Source organism: Eschrichtius robustus, chromosome 13 (assembly GCF_028021215.1).
Source record: "Eschrichtius robustus isolate mEscRob2 chromosome 13, mEscRob2.pri, whole genome shotgun sequence".
In the NCBI taxonomy this organism is placed as follows: Eukaryota; Metazoa; Chordata; class Mammalia; order Artiodactyla; family Eschrichtiidae; genus Eschrichtius; species Eschrichtius robustus.
Genome location: NC_090836.1, coordinates 94949231 through 94968306, shown reverse-complemented (window position 1 = coordinate 94968306; position 19076 = coordinate 94949231). Strand labels below are relative to the sequence as shown.

The window sequence follows — 19076 nt, the reverse complement described above, 5'->3', positions numbered from 1 at the left end:
TTCGTGCATGACCTTGGACATGTCCCATGACCTCTCCCAGCCTGTTTCTTCATGTATGAAGTAGGTGCAAAAGACCTGCTCACTGCAGTGTTACAGAGTAGATGGGGGGATTAAAGGAGGGGTTATTGGAGAGAGCTCAGAGCCCTGACCCTTGAACCTCGGCCCCCTAGCCACCTCTTCTTTGCCTCCTGGGTACCCTCTGTCCAACTGTGGTGACAGGGGCGTGAAATCCCTGCAAAATGTCGAGTTTGTATTTAGTGTCTTTTATAGGCTCTGCTCTGCACCTGCCCCCCTCCCTGATCTCCTAGTTTCATAGAGATCTTTTTTAAAAATTTATTTTATTTGTAAGTATAGTGATTTACAATGTTGTGTTAATTCCTGCTGTACAGCAAAGTAACTGTTTTATATAGGTAGATATTCATACATATATTCTTTCTCATACTCTTTTCCATTACGGTTTATCACAGGATAGTGAACACAGTTCCCTGTGCTGTACAGCAGGACCTTGTTCTTTATCCATTCTGTGTATAACAGTTTGCATCTGCTGATCCCAACCTCCCACTCCATCCCTCCCCCACCCCACCTCCCCCTCCCCTCGACAACCACAAGTCTGTTCTCATAGAGATCTTTTGTAGAGGAGTGGTCCCAGCACAACCAGCATCAGAACCCCCCGGAAACTTGTTAGGGCACTTCGTTAGTTCGTTCGTTCCTTAGTTAGGCCCCTCCCCAGGCTAACTAAAGCAGAAACTCTGGGGCGGGGACCCTAGGTTCTAAGGAGCCCTCCAGGGGCTTCCAACGTTCGGTCAATTTGAGAACCCTGGGATGCAGCATCTTCTCGGAGACCCCCACCTGCAAGGTAGATACGGTAATAGTATCCCCGTGGCACAGGTGAGGCCGTGAGGCTCAGGGAGGTGACTGGCTCACCTAAGGCCACGCAGGTAAGAGGTGGTAGAGCTCAGGTTGGAACCCGGGAAAAGTCAGTGCTCTTTCCACGTCGCCCTGCGCCTCCACCCCTGGACGCTTCCCTTCACAGTGCCACCTGGACACAGGGCCCAGGGCGCAGGTGCTTCCGGGGAAGTTCCACCCAGCCACTCCCAGGGCACAGCCCTGCCCAGGGACCTCTCCCTCTTCACCTGCCATGTGTCATTTGGGGCAGGGCCCTGCATTCGGCTCCAGTCTCAGGGTCTGATAACTAATTGACACTCAAGTAGAAATGGCTGATAACGCCTTCAGGGGTGCCTGCTGCTTTTTAGGGGCTGTTCGTGGTAACCAGGAAGAAAGAGAGCTCATGGCGGGGTTCCGGGCTCCTTGTCAGGAACGTGTGTATGTTTTGGTGGGAGGGCTGTGGACCTCCGAGCACAGGCAGAATGGTGTCGTGGAAGCAGCACAGGCCCTGCCACAGCTGGGTCATCCCTGCCTAGGAGCCTGGGGCAAGCCACTTCATTTCCCTAAACCTTCATTTGCTTACCTGTAAACAGGCAGGATTCCTACATCTGGTTCCCTTAGGAGGTCCATGAGCTAGCCTTTATCAGGTGGCCCTCCCCTCCCCGGATTGCCCTGGCAGGCTGCTGTGAGCAGAGCCCAACCAGGGCAGAGTCACCCCAGGTTATAAAGTAGGCAGGTCCCTTTCTGGGACAGCACTTAGTGCCACCCATCTGTGCCACCTGCCAAAGGACTGCCCAGGGTCTGAGTGCCTGGCAATCCCTGCTTCTCGAAGCCTTCTGTGATGCCGGCCTGAGCTCCAGGCGAGCCCTGGGCTGGGAGTCAGGGGCCTTTATGTCTACAGGGAGGTGTCATCAGGGAAGGCTTCCTGGAGGAGGTGGTACCTCGAAAGAAAAGTACTCAGAAGTACCTCCCTGCAAACATACTTATAGAATGACCCCCCAGCCCACCCCCACACTTCTTTCCTTGCTCTAGTAATCCCCCCCTTTCAGATCTGTCGGGAGGTTTTCATTGCTCCTAGCACAGTGCCTGGCACACCCAATAAATGGGGGTTGAATTCATTTGAATTCCAGTCGATCCGGAGAGATAGGAGAAAGAGAGATGAAAGGGGTACCAGCGGCTTTACAGAGATGGGAGCCACGGCTGGAAGGGGCTCTTTCCCAGGAAGGCCTGCAGATGGCAAACAGCTGGCCGAGGGTGTCTGTGACTCACCCCACTCCCACAGGCTGGTGGATGCTGCAGTCAGGCTGAGACAGGAGTCAAAGGCCTAAAGGAATTTTGATAAGGACAACACAAGCCCTGGAGTATTTCCAGAATGCAGGAGGTTAAGCGTGCGGGGAGCTGGGTCAGGACAAAGCTGGGTCAGGGCAAAACTGCCTGACTATGTTACTTATTTAATTTGTTTGCCTGGATAAAATATTCACGTGGTACAAAATTCAAAAGGTACAAAGAAGGCACCATGAAAAGTCTCCCACTCTCCCGTTCCTGCCACCCAGGCCCCCTCCCCAGAGGCAGCCCGTGTTTCCAGTTGCTTCTACAGACATCCTTCCTCTCCTTTTCTCCCCTTTTTAATACAGGGATGCATGTTACCCTACACTGTCCTTTACTTTGCTTTTTCCCTTAACATGTCTTTGCAAGCATTTCCTATTAGCCCATAAAGAGCTATTTTAACTTGCTGAATCTAGCCCCCCTCGCTCTATTATGGGAACTCCTTATAATTAAGTCCTTGGGGGCTTCACGAATTGGGCACCTGAACTTGGTGGGCATCCATTCCCAGGTCTGATTCTGAACTGGACCCTGCATGCACCAGGGTTTGGGCACAGCAAAGGATTTCTATCTCCAGGCCTCAGTTACCAAAATAAGAAGTGAAAGGTTCTTAGAGTCGTCCAGTCTACCTCCCTTGTATGAGGCCCAGAGACGGAAATGACTCACACAAGATCACACAGCAAGTCAGGGCAGAGCTGGGGCTAGGCCCTGGGTCTCCTGTCTCCCTGCCAGTTTTTTCCTCATGCTTCTCAGTAGGATAATCATGGGGATCAACAGCAGCTATTCTAAGTCTGAGCTTCTGTGCACAGGAACAGACACTCAGGAAGCCAGAAACAAAGGGTTTCAAGTTCTGTGCGGGGAGAAGGATCCACAGAATTCCCGGGAGCTCCCTGGCTGGCGTGCTTGGTTCTAGGTATGACCCACCCAGAACACTCGACTAATGGTAATAATAATAATAATGGCAGCTACCACTGCCAGATGCTTATGCTGTTGGGTGCTTTACACAACTTGTCCCTTTTGAGCCTCACAAGGGCCCTGCAAGAAGAGTGTCATCAGGCCCATTTCCCCCTGCCGGATAGTGAGGCGCAGAAAAGGTAAATAATTTCATCATTTGCCAACATCCCCCAACCATGAAGGGGCAGCGCTGGGATTTTAACCCAGGTGTGTTTCACTCAAACTTTCCGCTGGGATTATTAACACTTATCCATACATCGGTGCCATTTTTCAGGTGAGAAAACTGAATGCTTGTGACAAACCCTCTCCCTGAGACTACTTTAGGTGTACAAGGTCCCAAAGCAGGAACCAACTTCCGGTCCCTGTGGCCCACAAGATGAAGGCCAAACCCTCACGGGTTCCTCCCTTGACCTCTGATGCTCATCGTGACCCTGCCTCAGCCCACTTGTCCCAGCTCGTCTCCTGATGTTCTGGCCGCCACCCTAACAGGCCACCCCCTCTCCTTGCCTCCACACTTCCCCGCTGGGACACTTTGGGTCAAGTGGAAAAAGTCAGGTAGAAGAACTAGGTCCAAATATCCATTCTGTTACCTGCTGTGTAACCTTGGGCAAGTCACTTCACCCCTCTGAGCCTCCCTTTCCTCAGCTGTAAAGTGAAGAAAGGTCTAAAGCCTAAGTCTCAGCCTAGCGCCTGCCTGCCACACTACAGACAAATTAATGTGCGATATTTGAAGGAAGGAAGGAAGGAAGAGGGGTATTTATTGTGCCCCCAACGTGACACTGAGGGCGACACTGGGGATAGTGTGGTGAACACGCTGCTTTGCTGGAGATTTTTCTCGAATGGGCTGCGGATGTGGTTAATGGCAGCAGGAGGTGAAGTAACTGGGGCTTTGTATCCGTGGGCAGGATTTCCCCCGAGGGGAGCCAATGACCTTGGGCCAGGAATGAGGGTGGGGAGTTACCCTAATGTGACAGCAGAGGAAAGGAGACCTTTCCCAATCCGCCCTCCCCCACCTCCCACCCCATTCACTCAGCTGCAAGTGGCGGGAGCCTGAATTCTCCTTTTACAGGCCACCCTGGTTCTCCCTTGCGTCCCTAGCACTTAGCAGTTGGAGGAGGCGAGGCCGGGGGCCCTCAGAGAAGGCCGGTGAAAGGAGAGGCCTTTACAGGCCTCACCCCGCAGCGAGGCCCAGCCCAGCGGCCCTTGGCAGTGCCCCAGCCTCAGGTGTGCCCCTCGGCAGGGAGGGCCTGGCTGGGCCTCTCTCCTGCCACTCTCTGTGGGATGAAGGGCAAAGCACACGCACCCCAGTCTCTCTGGTCCCGCCTGGACTCTCCACCTGCCTGCGCTTCTCAAACCAGCAACACTTGATCTAAAAGGAGCGGGAGGGAGCGGGGAGGGGAGGAAGGAGGGGGCCGCGGCTCAAGGACTAACCGGAGTTCCCCTCGACAATCACTTCAGGTCTCCATTGTTTTCTTCAGAAACCTTGGGAATTTTGCTTTCCACTCCTAGTACATCAGTGTTGGTTTTCCTAGAACCCGATTCCTTCCCCTCCTGCCACGAAGGGTGGGAATAAACCTGACTACAGAGAGGGTACCATTCCTTTGTAGCCGTGGCATCCCTCACGCCCTGGCGCAGCCCCTGTCCCCACAGACACCCTCCTCCCTCCACACAAGCCAGCCTTTCCTTCCTCTCTTCCCAGATCCTACCCCGCACCGCGTCACCAAGGTCCTCTGAACCCCGACCTCCACTGTGCATCACGGTCAGTTGTTTCTCTGGCTGCCTGGGCCTCCACAGTGGCCTCCCTCGAGGTCGGGGCCGCAGACTGCCTCCCTCTGTGCCCCCGGCCCTCAGCACCGGCCTAGCGCTTAGGCGGACCATGCGGGGGAGAAATGAGAGAATGAATGAATGAACAAACGGGAAGGGTGGTGGCCTCTCGGGGGCTGTGGTCAGCCTCCCAGAGGTGTTCGCATCCTAATCCGGGAAAACTGCAAATATGCTGCCTTATGAGGCAACAGGAACCTTGCGGGTGTGTTTAAGTTAAAGATGCAGTGATGGGAAGACATTCCGCTGCGGACCACAGCTTCAGCCTGGGCCTGAACGTTCTGCCGGCCCTTCCTGCTGGCCTGCCTTGCAGATTTCAGACCTGTCTGGACAGCTCCCACAGCTGCAGGAGCCAGGTCCTTACCATCAGTCCATCCATCACTCAGTACTGCCCACTGAAAAAGAGCGCACCCTAAAAGGTGAGAATTATGTTATATTCAGTGACCTTACTGAGACTACAGCCCGAGAGGCAGCCTCTGGGGTAGCTCTGAGGGACTGTTACAAAGAGGTAAAGGAGGAGCCAGGATATAGGAGTTTTTGCTGAAAACAAACAAACAAAAAACAAACAAAAAAAACACATGTAGTCGAACATGAAAAGATTACTGCTAACCACGAACTTATGGTTTCCAAAGGGGAAGGGGCATGGAGGGATAAGTTAGGAGTTTGGGATTAACATATACCCACTACTATATATAAAATAAACAATCAACAAGGACCTACAGTATAGCACAGGGAACTGTACTCAGTATTTTGTAATAAACTATAAGGGAAAAGAATCTGAAAAAGAATATATATATATATATATATATATTATTTTCTATATATGTAAATGAATCACTGTGCTGTATACCTGAAACACAATATATATACATATATATATATATATATATATATATATTTAATATTTATTTATTTACTTGATTGCACCAGGTCTTAGTTGTGGCATGCAAACTCTTAGTTGTGGCATGCATGTGGGATCTAGTTCCCTGACCAGGGATCGAACCCAGGCCCCCTGCATTGGGGAGCACAGAGTCTTATCCACTGCGGCACCAGGGAAGTCCCACTGACACAATGTTGTAAATCAACTCTAATAAAAAAAAAAATCGATGAACACAAAAGCCAGAAATTTCTATGTTTGATTTCTGGCTGTGGTCCCCTTGGGATGATAGAGGCCTTTGGTGAAATGCTCGGAGGGGCAACATGGAGGGATAAAGAAATATAAGAGCAAGAGAGATCACATCTGATGGCATGTCACAGCATCTCCCATCTACACGCCAACAACAGGCATTTCGAGAGACAGAGGATGCGGTCAGGGCTGGGTCAATGAACTTGGCTCGCTGATCATGGGATTGTTGGGCAAATAAAAAGGTTTCAGTTTCCTATTAAGGTTTTTAAAAACTACTGCAGTGGAAATTGATCTAGAGAGATGGAGACAAAAGGTGACATTTATTCTGTGATTTTTTGAAATAATTTTTGAACAGTGGTACTTGAAGTTTTGTGACTCAGCTCGAGCCAAGAGGGAGAATTTAGGGATGAAAATTACATGTTTTGAATACAAGAAGGTTTAAGGATTTCTCTTCCTCTAGGAAAATGGCATAGTCCAGCCAACAGACCAAAACAAGAGTCAGAGAGACCAGCCCAGCTTCCCCTCTTTTATCTTTTTATCTCACTCTCTTTTTCCCTCTAACGAGGTGCCTCTGCACCTTAGCCCTGCACGTGTCCCTGGTCCCTGCACAGCCTGGGGAGTGGCGGAGTCCAGCCCTACTGCAGACTCTCATAGATCTGGGTGAGAACCTCCAACTTCTTCTCCAGCTCCCGGGCCTGCTGCCTCAGCCTTTCAGCCGACTCCGTCTTTGCCCCCTCATGCAAGTGCATTGACTCTTTCACCAGGAAGGCCACATCCATCAGAAGGGAGATACCAGCGGTGGCCACACCCTCAATCCGGGCCTTTTTAGTCATTGCCAGTGCCGTACCTCCAAAAGCTTTCTGCACCTGCTTCCTGCCTTTGACTGAGACTTGCCCAGTGGTCGTGAAGCGCTTAGCCCTGGCTGCTAAGCCAGGGTTGCCTTTGGCCAACTTGATGGCATGGACGTTGTTCTCAATGTCTTGCATGGCTTGGAAGACTTTCTCTATAGAGGAAGAAAACTGGGCTGTGCTGTTACGTACAACCCCCTCAAACACCTCTTCGTTGACGGTAGTTGACGTAAGGTGACTGGCTTCGGTTTCTGCTGCCAACGTGCTTACACGTTCCACGATGCTGGTGGACACACTGGTCACGGCAGCCGCTGCTCCCAGCCCTAACCCAGTGGCAAAGAGTCCCAGACTCCCCCCCGCTGTCACGGGCGCCAAAGCCAGGCCAAGGATGGTCAGGACACCAGACACAGCGCCAGTGGATTTGGCCACAATGTTGGAGATGGTGCAGTCCCTGTGGACCTTGTCAGCCTTGTCTGCAAGTGCGTGGAGCTTTTTTATGCTCTCCTCAAGCTCCTGCTTCACCCGAGGAAACTCTTCCAGAAACCTCTTTCTGTCCAGCTGGTCTTGCTGGAGTGTGTCTTGATCCCCCATGGCCAAGTCTGCTTTCAGCTCATTCAGATATTCATGTAGTGCATCTGCCTCTTCTCTGTAACAATGAAGGTCAAGGGATTAGAAAGATAGATTGCTTGTCCATAAAATAGGCTCAACAAGATCTATCCTACATAAATTATAGAGATTTTGGGGCTTCCCTGGTGGCGCAGTGGTTGAGAATCTGCCTGCCAATGCAGGGGACACGGGTTCGAGCCGTGGTCTGGGAAGATCCCACATGCCGCGGAGCAACTGGGCCCGTGAGCCACAACTGCTGAGCCTGCGCGTCTGGAGCCTGTGCTCCGCAACAAGAGAGGCCGCGATAGTGAGAGGCCCGCGCACCGCGATGAAGAGTGGCCCCCGCTCGCCGCAACTAGAGGAAGCCCTCGCACAGAAACGAAGACCCAACACAGCCAAAAATAAATAAATAAATAAAATAAATAAACCCAAAGTTTAAAAAAAAAAAAAAAAGTAAGCTGAAATATTCAGTTTAAAAATAAATAAATAAATTATAGAGATTTTATTATAAATCAAATAGAAAAGAATTTTACAAATGTAAAATTTTTTTTCAACATTAAACACATTTCGTACCTTGTAGTTGCTCCATATACTTATTCAGTCATGGAATAAATAAAAAAAGGTCATCTTAGGATACTCTTTTTTTTTCTTTGTATCCTTATCTTTATTTAAAAAAATTTTTTTAACATCTTTATTGAAGAATAATTGCTTTACAGTGTTGTGTTAGTTTCTGCTGTATAACAAAGTGAATCAGCTATATGTATACGTATATCCCCATATCCCCTCCCTCTTGCATCTTCCTTCCACCCTCCCTATCCCACCCCTCTAGGTGGTCACAAAGCACCGAGCTGATCTCCCTGTGTTATGGGGCTGCTTCCCACTAGCTATCTATTTTACATTTGGTGGTGTATATATGTCCATGCCACTCTCTCACTTCGTCCCCATTTACCCTTCACACTCCCCATGTCCTCAAGTCCATTCTCTACATCTGCGTCTTTATTCCTGTCCTGCCCCTATGTTCATCAGAACCTTTTTTTTTTTTTTTAGATTCCGTATACATGTGTTAGCATACAGTATTTGTTTTTCTCTTTCTGACTTACTTCACTCTGTATGATAGTCTCTAGGTCCATCCACCTCACGACAAATAACTCAGTTTTGTTTCTTTTCATGGCTGAGTAATATTCCACTCTGTATATGTGCCACAACTTCTTTATCCATTCATCTGTGGACAAGAACACTCTTAAGATAGGGATTTGATTAAGACGCCTCAGAGGCAGGTCAACACAATCACTTCCAAAGAGTAGGTAGAGTGGGAACTCCACAGATAAACACAGAGAAGTGGGATTGGAGCAGAAAAACCTTCATTCAGAGAACCTGAGTGTGTAGTGAGGAGTCAACCTGCCCTTTGCCCTTGGCTACTGGGAAGGGGTCCCTAAGCCCCTAGAATATTCTGGCTGATACGAGTGTCCTTGTCTGCCTGGGCCTTTGGCCACTGGACAGTCTAACAGGGTGACATGTGATGGGGCCTCTGGGTCACGTGGTAGCACATCTGACCTCTGGAGGAGCTGGACACTAGGGCATTAGTCTGACCTCCGGGAGGGCAGGAGACAACAGGTCAGCTGTGCGGGCAGCACGTGACTGAGCCCAAATAAATCTCCATACACTGAGGGTCCTGTTGAAAAAGGTTCTCTCCTTGGTCAACTTTTAGTCAGGCTCTTCTGAGCCCTCTTCTCCAATAGTCTTCAACCTCCGCCTTTGGTGTCCTGTCCTTGACGGCCTGTATTGCCCAGTCTCAGCAAAAATTCGTCCAAGTCAGTTTAGTGAGAAGCCTTCCCACTGTTTAGATCTTATCATGTTTGATATCTGATCAAACTCCTCATCTCCCACCTTTGACGCATAAGTCCTTTACTTGCTTTTAGCAAGAATCCTGTTAGCAAATTTCAACAAGAATCCCCCTGCCCTCGATGTCTCCTCTCAGTGATTTTCCATCCCACCCCCCTCACTCTGATCATTGGCTACAAATCCCCACTCATCTTTGCTGTATTCGGACTTGAGCCCATCTGTCTCCTCTGCTGCAATGGTCTTCACACCTATCACGATAGTCCTGAAGAGAGTCTTCCTTATCGTTTTAACAAGTGTCAGAATATATTTCTTTAAACAGGGTGAACGTCCCTGGCGGGCAGTGCTCCGTGTGCCCTGCCACACACTGAATCCAAGACAGTGACACGTCCTGAGACAATGGAAGCTTCCTGTGTGAAACCCGCCCAGACTCTGCCCTGTGGCTGATGGGAACCGGCATCCTTCCCTGTAATAAACCGTAACTGGGATCGTGACAGTTTTCAGGGAGTTCTGTGCCTCCTTCTAGGGAATTCTCAGACCTGATGGTAGCTTTGGGGATCTCCCAAATTTGCCATTGGTGTCAAATGTAAGGACAGTCCTGGGGACCGTGCCCTCATACTTTGAGGAACGGCTAGCTCTGCGCACTTAGAATTAAAAAAAAAAAACCCCAAACTCAGAGCTAAAAGTGACCTTAACGATCATTTTGCCTGGCATCTGCTGTCTTCCAAGACTGATGCCCTTGGCCTTCCCAGCTGAAGGTCACTGGGTCCATCCACTGCCCCAGTTGACTGGGAAGCAGGTGATATGCTGTTAACTCTGGTTCCCCTTGGACTCTCCAGCCCGCCTCACTGATTCCTGACCCATCACCCAGCACCCCCGACCTCTCAGGGGTCACCAGCCTAACTCATACCTTAGCTGGTGAACAGCTTCACATGCCTGCACACCAAGGCCATGTGCAACTTTATGGAACCTCTCAAAGATTCAAGAGACTTTAAGAAACATCCATGTGAACTGCTAAGCCTGAAGAGACCTGCATTTGCACAAGCTGGTGGAGGAAGGCTTTTCCTCTTTGGTGGGGACTTGTGAAGTCTCCTCAGAATCTCTCAAATTACACAAAATTGGCAGCCACTCATTGTGATGCTGGAGGTCTCACTAAGCCACACGGCCTTCCCACTGGTCAGGGCTACTCTATGTAGATTGGAAGAGGGTCCCAGATGGCAATGGAGAACCCCAGGTCCCAGGCAGGGTGTGGAGGACACAGTCACCCAGGGCCCTCTACGCCCAGCATGAGGGGATCAAGTCAGGGAGGGAAGAAATGTCCCCTCTCCCACTCACAGGGCCTCTGCTAGGGTCACAGCCCCTTCCGTTTTGTGTCCTAGGGACCCACTCGCCTCACTCTAGTCCTGGCTCTGCTGCCCAAGCCTTCCTACTAGTCCTCCAACCTGGACCCCTCTGCTCCATCCTGACCCCTGGGTCTGACCCTGGTCCAGGCCTCCCTGGGCCTTTGGATGAGATGATTGCACTTGGTTTCCCGCCTCTGACCCTGCAGTTCACTCGAAGTCCATGACCACAATCCATCAGATTGAATTGCTATTCCCACTGGACATATGACAGCTCTGAGACCCCAACTCTTAAGCTCAGAACCCCAGAGCTGGGCAGGGATAGAGCTAGGATCCAGCCCAGCACCATCCAATTCCACTCCAGCCTCTCTGCCTTATGGGCCAGCAGAATACTGCAGTGTTGGTACAATTCCTAAGGTGGGGAATAAAAGGGCTCCAGCCAGAATCCCCAGGAAGGCAAACTAATGGTGTCAGGATTTTCTGACTTGTCCTAAATAGAGTCCTGCTTGGGCCTCATCTCTAGGAAAAAAAGCTCTTTGGCCCCATCTCTTCCCAACAAGCTTTTTAAAAGTTAATATTAATTGAGCACCTACTATGTGTCAGCCGTCGTGCAAAGCACTTTGCATACATTATCTCAGTTTCCTCACAATAAAATTGAACAGATGAAGAAACTAAGGCAGAGAGTAGTTCAGTAACTTGTCCAAGGTCATAACATGCCCCTTCCTTTCAGGTTTCATCTCTTCTCAACCTGAGGCTGTTCACTGCCAGCAAGTGACAAGGAGGAAACATTCCCCATGGAAGCTTGAGAAGGAACATCCTCGACCCCAACCATAGGATCCTGCCTGGAGGAGGTGTGTCTGCCAGGAGGAAACTAGCCTGGGGCAGGGGGATGTGGGTGACATTTCTGCTGCATCCCTGCAGGTTACCTGGGCAAATCAGCCTCAGCCAGAAATCTCTTCCGGCCTTCGTCTTCAGTGAGCAGGTGTTGCAGTTTTTCCCTGCTCACTCTCTCCTGGAAATACTTAATGACATCTTTTTCTTTTTCCTGCTTCACTGAGGGAGAAAGGAACCCAGGGCTTACATGGAGGGAACCCACAGCACTAACTTTGCAGGCAGTTGGATAGAGCTGGGGTCTTGTTGCTGAGATGAGGACCTCCGGGAGGCCTCACTCCAATTAATATTCCCTGGGGTCTGAGGTTCTCTGTTAGTCCAGCAGTTTGGACTCGGGACTCCCACCACAGGAGCTGAGACCCGACCTCCGGCCTGGGAACCAAGATCTCACAAGCTTCGCGGTGTGGTAAAAAAAAAAAAAAAAAAAAGAAAGAAAGAAAAAAAAAAGGAGTAGTACAATATCAAAGAATAAAAAACAAAATAAAAATAGAAAGATAAAAAATACTTTAGGAAAAATAAAACTATAATAGAAACAACTGCAACAAGGTAAAATAAAACCACAACAGAAAAAAGAAAAAAACGGGGGTGGGGGGGGGTGGGGAACAAGCCAAAAGGAGAGAGCAATAACAAAGTATAAAGAATAAAATTAGAAAAATAAAAGATTTATTAGGAAAAATAAAAATATAAAAGAATCATCAACAATGAATCAACAAGGTAAAACAGAACCCTAATCTAAAAGAGTAAAAAAAAAAAGCCTTGGCTATGGGGGCGGAGTTTAGGCGGCGGTGGAACTTAGGCAGGGGTGGGGTTTAGGGTGGGTCGGGAAGTTGGGGGGGGTGACGTTTGAGCGTGGGGCGGGGCCTAGGCAGGGTGACGTTTGAGCGTGGGGCAGGGCCTAGTGGGAGGGGATATAGGGATATACTATGCATATAGCTGATTCACTTTGTTATACAGCAGAAATTAACACAACATTGTAAAGCAATTATACTCCAAAAAAGATGTTAAAGGAAAAAAGAAAACAGCATTTAAAACATCACAAAAATGTAAACCCTGTTTGATTTTTTTAAAAAATCTAAAGTAAATTTATTTATGTGCAAGTCCTGGCTTTCCAATTTTGATTATTTTCGAGACTTTTTAAAATTGAAGTACAGCTGATGTACAATATTATACAATTTGTAGGTGTAAAATATAGTGATTCAAACATTTTTAAGTTTGTATTTCATTTATAGTCATTATAAAATAATTTTTATCTTTTAAAATAAAACACTTTAAATGTGAGAAGTAAATGTACTTGTTAATCAATATAAACATTAAATTACACTGCTAGAAGTTGGGAGGTGAAACACTGAAGGGAGGAGGAGGATTAATATCTCATTTTTCAAAGTGGGGAGTCAAGAAGTACTGGCTCCAGTTGAGGGCCTAAGAAATGAAGGCGTAAATAAAGTGCTTACAACTACAAAGTTTTCTAATAGAGGATATAAAACTAGTGATATAATGATATTAGGAGAAGGTAGGGAGGGGTATAAGCAAAAGTAGAAAAATAAATGAAATCATTATCTTTCCTGGTAAAGTAAATAAATAATATCAAAATTTTTAAGTCAAGAAAAAGAAGAACACAATACCTAATATTTATTAGCTATTGTGGTTGATGACTCCCCACTTTGTACCAGGCACCATTCTAAGTGCCTGGTATGCATTCACTCACTTTTAATTCTCACAACGACCCTGTAAGGAAGGAAACTGAAGCTCAGAGAGGTTAAGTAATTTACTCAAAGCACACAGCTTGTGCTAGGGCAGGAATTCAAGTCCAGGTTCCTGTCTCCAGAGCACACGCTCACACTATTCTCTCTCCCAATGTAATAATATCATTTAGAGATATTGATTAACTGTCTAAAGAAAAAGCTTTTCCTTGGGAAGTAATGAGCAGAACCCTCTGCATGAATTGATTTGTTTTAACCATATGCACTTATTACTTTGTATTCTTTTAACTTTAAGAAAGCAGAAGTCACTTTAGTAAGTAAGCCACAAGAATGGGTTGGTTTCAGGCACCACCACCTTAAGGATGATGGAAGCAGTTGGATCAAGTGCCAACAAGAAATGAGCCTGATGTGTCCTGATGTGACAACTGTCAGTGTAGGAGACACGTTCGTGTTGATGAAACCAAGTTCTCTAAGAAAAGTAGGGATAAGAACAGAGGTTAAACCAGAATAATCGGAGTGAACTGTCACCTTAAACAGATACATTTTCCAGCCTCATCTTGCCCACCCACATAGGCACCCATGGGCTTCTGTCCACCCAAGGGAAGCAAGACTCCTTGCAGGGGAAGTGAATTCCGCAGGCCGGCATATCTGCTACTCCAAAGGCAAGGATGCTCTCGAAGACATTCAGAGCAGTGTTTAGAAGGGGCACCACAGGTAAGTCCTAACGACTTACATATAGTAATAATAATAATAATAATAAAAATAACAATAATAATGATTACTATGATCATGTTTTTAGGCCAGGTTGAGTCTGTGAAAGGCCATGAGTTCATAATAATATTCAAATGAGAAGAGTTTAGATAAAGTGCGTCCAAAGAGGTAAATATAAAGGTCAAAAAAGGTAGCTATGCTCCAAAGACGAGTGAGTATAAAGGGAAATATTTCATTGTTAAATGAATTTAATAAGAAGAGGAGTCAAAGTCTATGCGGATAGTCCCTTCTGTTTATTTACATGACTATTTAAAAAGGATTGAGGAAGAACAGAAACAAACAGCCTCTGACACCCCAGGCTGGCCTGGCACTCACAATAGGGCGATGCTATTCTCCTGTTGGACATAAAGGCTCTCACAGGACCCCAGCCTCAGACAGGGTTACCCTGAGAGCATGAGGAAATGAGACAGCAAACACTCATCACTGTGCTGCCACCAACACAACACTCCCTCCCTTGGCTGAAAAGCATGACTGACTGTCCTTCTTTACCGATTATACCTTTATCCTCACTCTGGTCTCCCCTCTCCATAGATGGATTTCCTGAGACACCTTCAGTGTGAACTGCCCCCCATTCTCTGCGGCACCCAATCGACAGAGGCCCCATTTCCTTAGAGCCTCCCCCAAATGACCTGACCTAAGCCCAAATCCTAGAATCTTTCTTTCGAACACCTTCTTTCTGCGATGCCCAGGGTTCCCCCTCAGGAAGAGTAACAAACAGCTTGTCCACTATGGGAGTGTGCCTGAGGCTGCAGACACTGACAGTGTGGATGGAGAGAATACACACAGGCGGCCCCGGCGAGGGTAAGGATGCCGAAAGTAGGTTCCTTTCTCTTTCCAAGCCACCCTTGCTCTGCTCATTCCCCGGCTGGTCCATTTCCAGCTCCTGTTCTTTGTTCTCAGACTTGATCTTAACAACACAGTGTTCCTGTGTCTTGGATGCTTTCCTGCCCACCTGCTCTCATGCAGTTCCACCTCCTCCAAAGCTACCCGCCTCCCCCCTCGACCCTCTGCCTCTCGTCTCAGGGCCTGGACATCAGGTATGTGTTGCTGGGCCCCTCTGCGGCGAGGGGTGACTGTATGACCCAGTCCTGGCTAACATGGCACAGAAGAACTCAGCAGAGGGGGTCCTGGAGGCTCCCTGCTGTAAGGGACAGGTGGGAGAGGAGAGCTGGCTCGTCCCCTGCCTCCTCCTCTGCCTCGAAGCTGCATGAGGCCGGGAGCCAGGGCAGCCAATTGAAATCATGAAACACAGGGACCAGGAGGCAAGGAGGGGGCGGAGGAGGGCTCGGGCAGAAAGGCTGGATCCTGGATGACTCCAAACACTTGTAAATGGGGCTGCGCCCTCGACCTCCTCCTTCTGTCCTTCTCTGCCATTCTCGGCCTGGCCCTGACCCTCGTCTGCAGCCTCAGCTGGGTGTGGATGCTGGACGCTGCTCCCTCCTGCTGGACTACTCTACGGGGCGTCCTCCTCTGTTAGCCTCTGGTCCATAACTTCCCGGAATAGTTGTTGGTGGGAGAAGGGAGGACCCTGGAGAAGCCTGTCCCCACCCAACTGCATAGCCAGACTCGCCCTCCCCTCCCTGTGAGCGGGCAGAGAGTCTCACCAAGCGCCTCCCTCCACGTAGCTGCAGGGCCTCCTCCTTGGTCAGGGAAAGGAGGGGTTAAGACAGGATCAAGTTCAGAGTCCTTAGCCCAGCCCCTAGGCCCTCCTACTGCTCCAGCTCCTGTTTTCCTCACCGCTCCCTGCCTCCCTGGGCCTGGTCCCGGTGCCTGGAGGACACCCAGCTGCCTGGCCTCTGATTACACCCCACTTTGCACAGGCTGCTCCCTCCCCATGGAATGTGATTCTGGCTTATAAAAGAGTTTACTTGAATTTATGCTAACTAAAACACTTGTTTTTGGCCTATCAAACATACACCATACATCGATTTTAGTTATTAAAGAAGACGGCGCATTGACCAGAAGTAAAGAATGTCCCTGTTAAAATAAAGATGAAATGCCTCCCTTCCTGGGAAGCCAATGCGGTATTCCTTCCATGTTAGGATTTCCTTCCTAGGTGCCAAGGCCATACTGACTCGCTGTGTACATGCTGTTCTGTATTTTGTGAAACCTTGAAGAAAATTATCCCTGACTCGTCTGATGGTCTTTGTTCTGACAAGATATAAACCTGTGCTGAAAAGCCTGCTTCTCCAGAGCAGTTCCTCACAGTTATCTGAGAGGCTGTCTTCTGGGCTAGAGGCCTCAGTTAGTTCAAAGAAAACCCTTTTCTACTCCGATTATACATTTTTTATTATTTTCTTTGACACAGGTGTACAGTTTGACTTTTCATCTCAAGATTGCCCAACAGCAAACACGGTGCAGGTCTCTGCAGCCAGGTCACCCCACTTCCTCAGCGGGACCATCTTTCCCGCACAGGACCACCCATCACCCGCGTCCTGAGCAGTGGGCCCGGTGAGCACCGGAAGACAAAGCCCTGCATCTCCCTGCTTGGTCTCCTGGCCCTCCCCTCTCAGGCCTCAGTATCCCCCCAGGGCCTGGCACTGAGCAGGCACTCAGAGACAGGGTGGGTGAACAAACCTTGATTCCTTGTATCTCCGAAGAAATCCTTGAGGCCCTTCAGCGTCACCGCAGCACCCTGGGGGCTGCTTCAAGGTGGCCAGGCCACAGGAGGAGAGGTTCTGACATCCATACCCAACTCCACCCCCTCTGCTTCCTCCAAATTTCCCAAAGGTCGGAGTACCCCCCAACACCCACCTTCCTCCTGGGGTCACCACTCAGGCCTCAGGAGTCTGCATCTCGAGCTGAGCTCACCTGAGCAGGTGTTGCCCTCCCTCTGCACTGTTTAGGGGCGGGAGGAAGCAGTCAGACAAACCTGCCTCCAAATCCAGACTCTGCCCCTGCTTAACCTGCCACCTCGGGCCCATGACCTCATCTCTCTGAGCTTCGATCTCCCTTCTTCTGTAAATCAGTGACAGTCATACTTTTCTCAGACAGTTGTCCTGAGGATGGGTGGGGATCCTACACCCCCCTGCTTACCCAGGAATCATCCTCTGGCCGAGTGTGAACAAGATCCAGTTGTTCTCAGCTGTGAAGATGCAGCCACTAGCTGTGCATCTCTGCAATAACCACACACACACCCTCTGGGCCCAGATATACCCGGAGAAGCAAAATGGAAAGTGAAAGCCCTCAACCTCTGAGTCACTCAGGTCAAACAAACACTCTGCCTACTAGGCCTCACCCTGGGCTATTCTCACCCTGATGCTGATCCCCTTAGAGAAACAAGTCCAGCCCTGACATTCCAGGTCCTACTGGGCTCAGCACATCTTGCCTCGGGCTCCTTGAAGGAAGACCTTCCACCAACAGACTGTGAGGCCCTTGGAGGAGTGATGGGTGTTATCCCATGACGACCACACACACTGTAAGTCTGTTCTTACAATCACCTGTAACATATGCCAGGTATATAATGTGATTTTGCAGATAAGGAATCTGAGGGGAGGGGAGAGGCCGGAGCTTTCTTCCACCAAATCAGGGGAGGGCCAAAGATTCAAACCAAGGTTGACATTTGACATTTGACACTTGCAAACACTGCTCCTTGCTTAAAGTTATTTTTTGTCATTGTTTTCTGTAAACTTCCTTCCTCCTGATTCTTTTCCCTTTCACTAGCATGACTTTAGCCAGACAAAACCACTGTGAGATGCAGAACTGGATTAAACATCCATATGAGCTGCAGCCAGGTTGACATAAATGTCCTCTGATGAGAATGCAGAATGGTCACCGAACATTAGAGGCCTCCATAAAGACAGGCTCATGGTAGAGCAACTAGACGGGGGCTGTAGACTCAAATCGAGGTGAGGATTAAGCATCTCTTCACTCCAGGGTCATAAGCTGAGACCACCCCATTTGGAGACCCTAAAGATCTAGTGACTATAAAATCGGCCTCAATGTGACCCCCAACATCACAAGAGAAGTCCCCCAGGATGGCTACAGCTCCAGAGTCGAGGCCTTGGCTGAAAGCTTTGGTCCACAGCAATTTCAGCCCACGGTGATGGCGATACCAACTCAGGGAGGAAGTAACCAGAAAACTCCTTAGGAAGGTGCCTGGCAGAGGTCACCAGCGTCACCTGGTGGAGTCTGGAAAGGTCAGCAGCCAGAGGCACGGGGCCACGGCCCCCACGAGCCTTGCCCACCCGATCTCTCCATACCCAGGGGGAGGTGCGGATGGTTCCCACATGCTGGACATCAGGAGGTGTGTGTACAGAACCGCGACCCCCCCTGCCCATTGTCCTTTTTTATAGGGACAGTGAGAGTGGATAGGGAGCTTTAGACTGAGCGTGTGAACATGGGGGCTTTTGGGTCCTCCGAGTGGCTGGCAGAGACGGGCACCAGGCGCAGAGCACAGGGGATCACACTCCTTGCAGACAGCACCTGGTGACCTCAGGGGAACTGGCCTCGGCCACTGGCTGCCAGGCCGCCAGCATCATCCACTGGACAATCCTACTGGTCTTTCCTCAGGCGGGAAAATTGGGCCCTGAGGGATTTAGCAGTTGTCAGCCTCTGGAAGGTTAAGAACTAAGTATAAAGATGACCAATAAAATCAAGACCACTCTTTTAATATTTTTATGTTGAAATCAAGACAAGTGTGTTTCATTTTAACGTACGTATTGTCAACTACAAATTGGCACCTGCCATTGGCACTTGCCATCTGCCTCTACAAGGTTTAAATCATGAGCCGCTGCAGCTGCTGACCTTCCACACCCCCTGAAAGGAGTCCAGGGTGGAGGTCAGGAATGAGGCCCTCTGTGCTCTGGGAAAAACTGGCAGAACAGAGAGTTAGGTATTTTCAGGAGAAGATTTTATGAGCCCAATCCTTGCATCTCCTCGTACCTAGAACAGCACTAAAATCCTTCATGGTGACATGGGGGGCTCGTGACTAGCAGTAACCTTCATGAGACTAGCAGAAACCTTCTGCAAA

General features: G+C 49.2%; 1 protein-coding gene across 5 annotated transcripts; it reads right to left on the bottom strand.

Annotated features, from left to right (window-relative positions):
- Window positions 1-6416: 6416 nt before the first annotated feature.
- LOC137775537 (apolipoprotein L3-like) lies at window positions 6417-17227 on the bottom strand. Of its 5 annotated transcripts, none has more exons than XM_068561500.1 (3): window positions 16859-16924; window positions 8664-8785; window positions 6417-7603 (listed from the first exon to the last, which is right to left on the bottom strand). In XM_068561500.1, the coding sequence occupies exon 3, from the start codon at window positions 7546-7548 to the stop codon at window positions 6745-6747; it is 804 nt and encodes a 267-aa protein (XP_068417601.1). In that variant the 5' UTR covers window positions 7549-7603; window positions 8664-8785; window positions 16859-16924; the 3' UTR covers window positions 6417-6744. The 5 variants fall into 5 exon arrangements, with proteins under 5 accessions (XP_068417601.1, XP_068417602.1, XP_068417599.1 ...); XM_068561501.1 differs by lacking the exon at window positions 16859-16924 and adding an exon at window positions 15709-15724; XM_068561498.1 differs by lacking the exons at window positions 8664-8785; window positions 16859-16924 and adding an exon at window positions 17141-17227.
- Between the last annotated feature and the right edge of the window lie 1849 nt (window positions 17228-19076).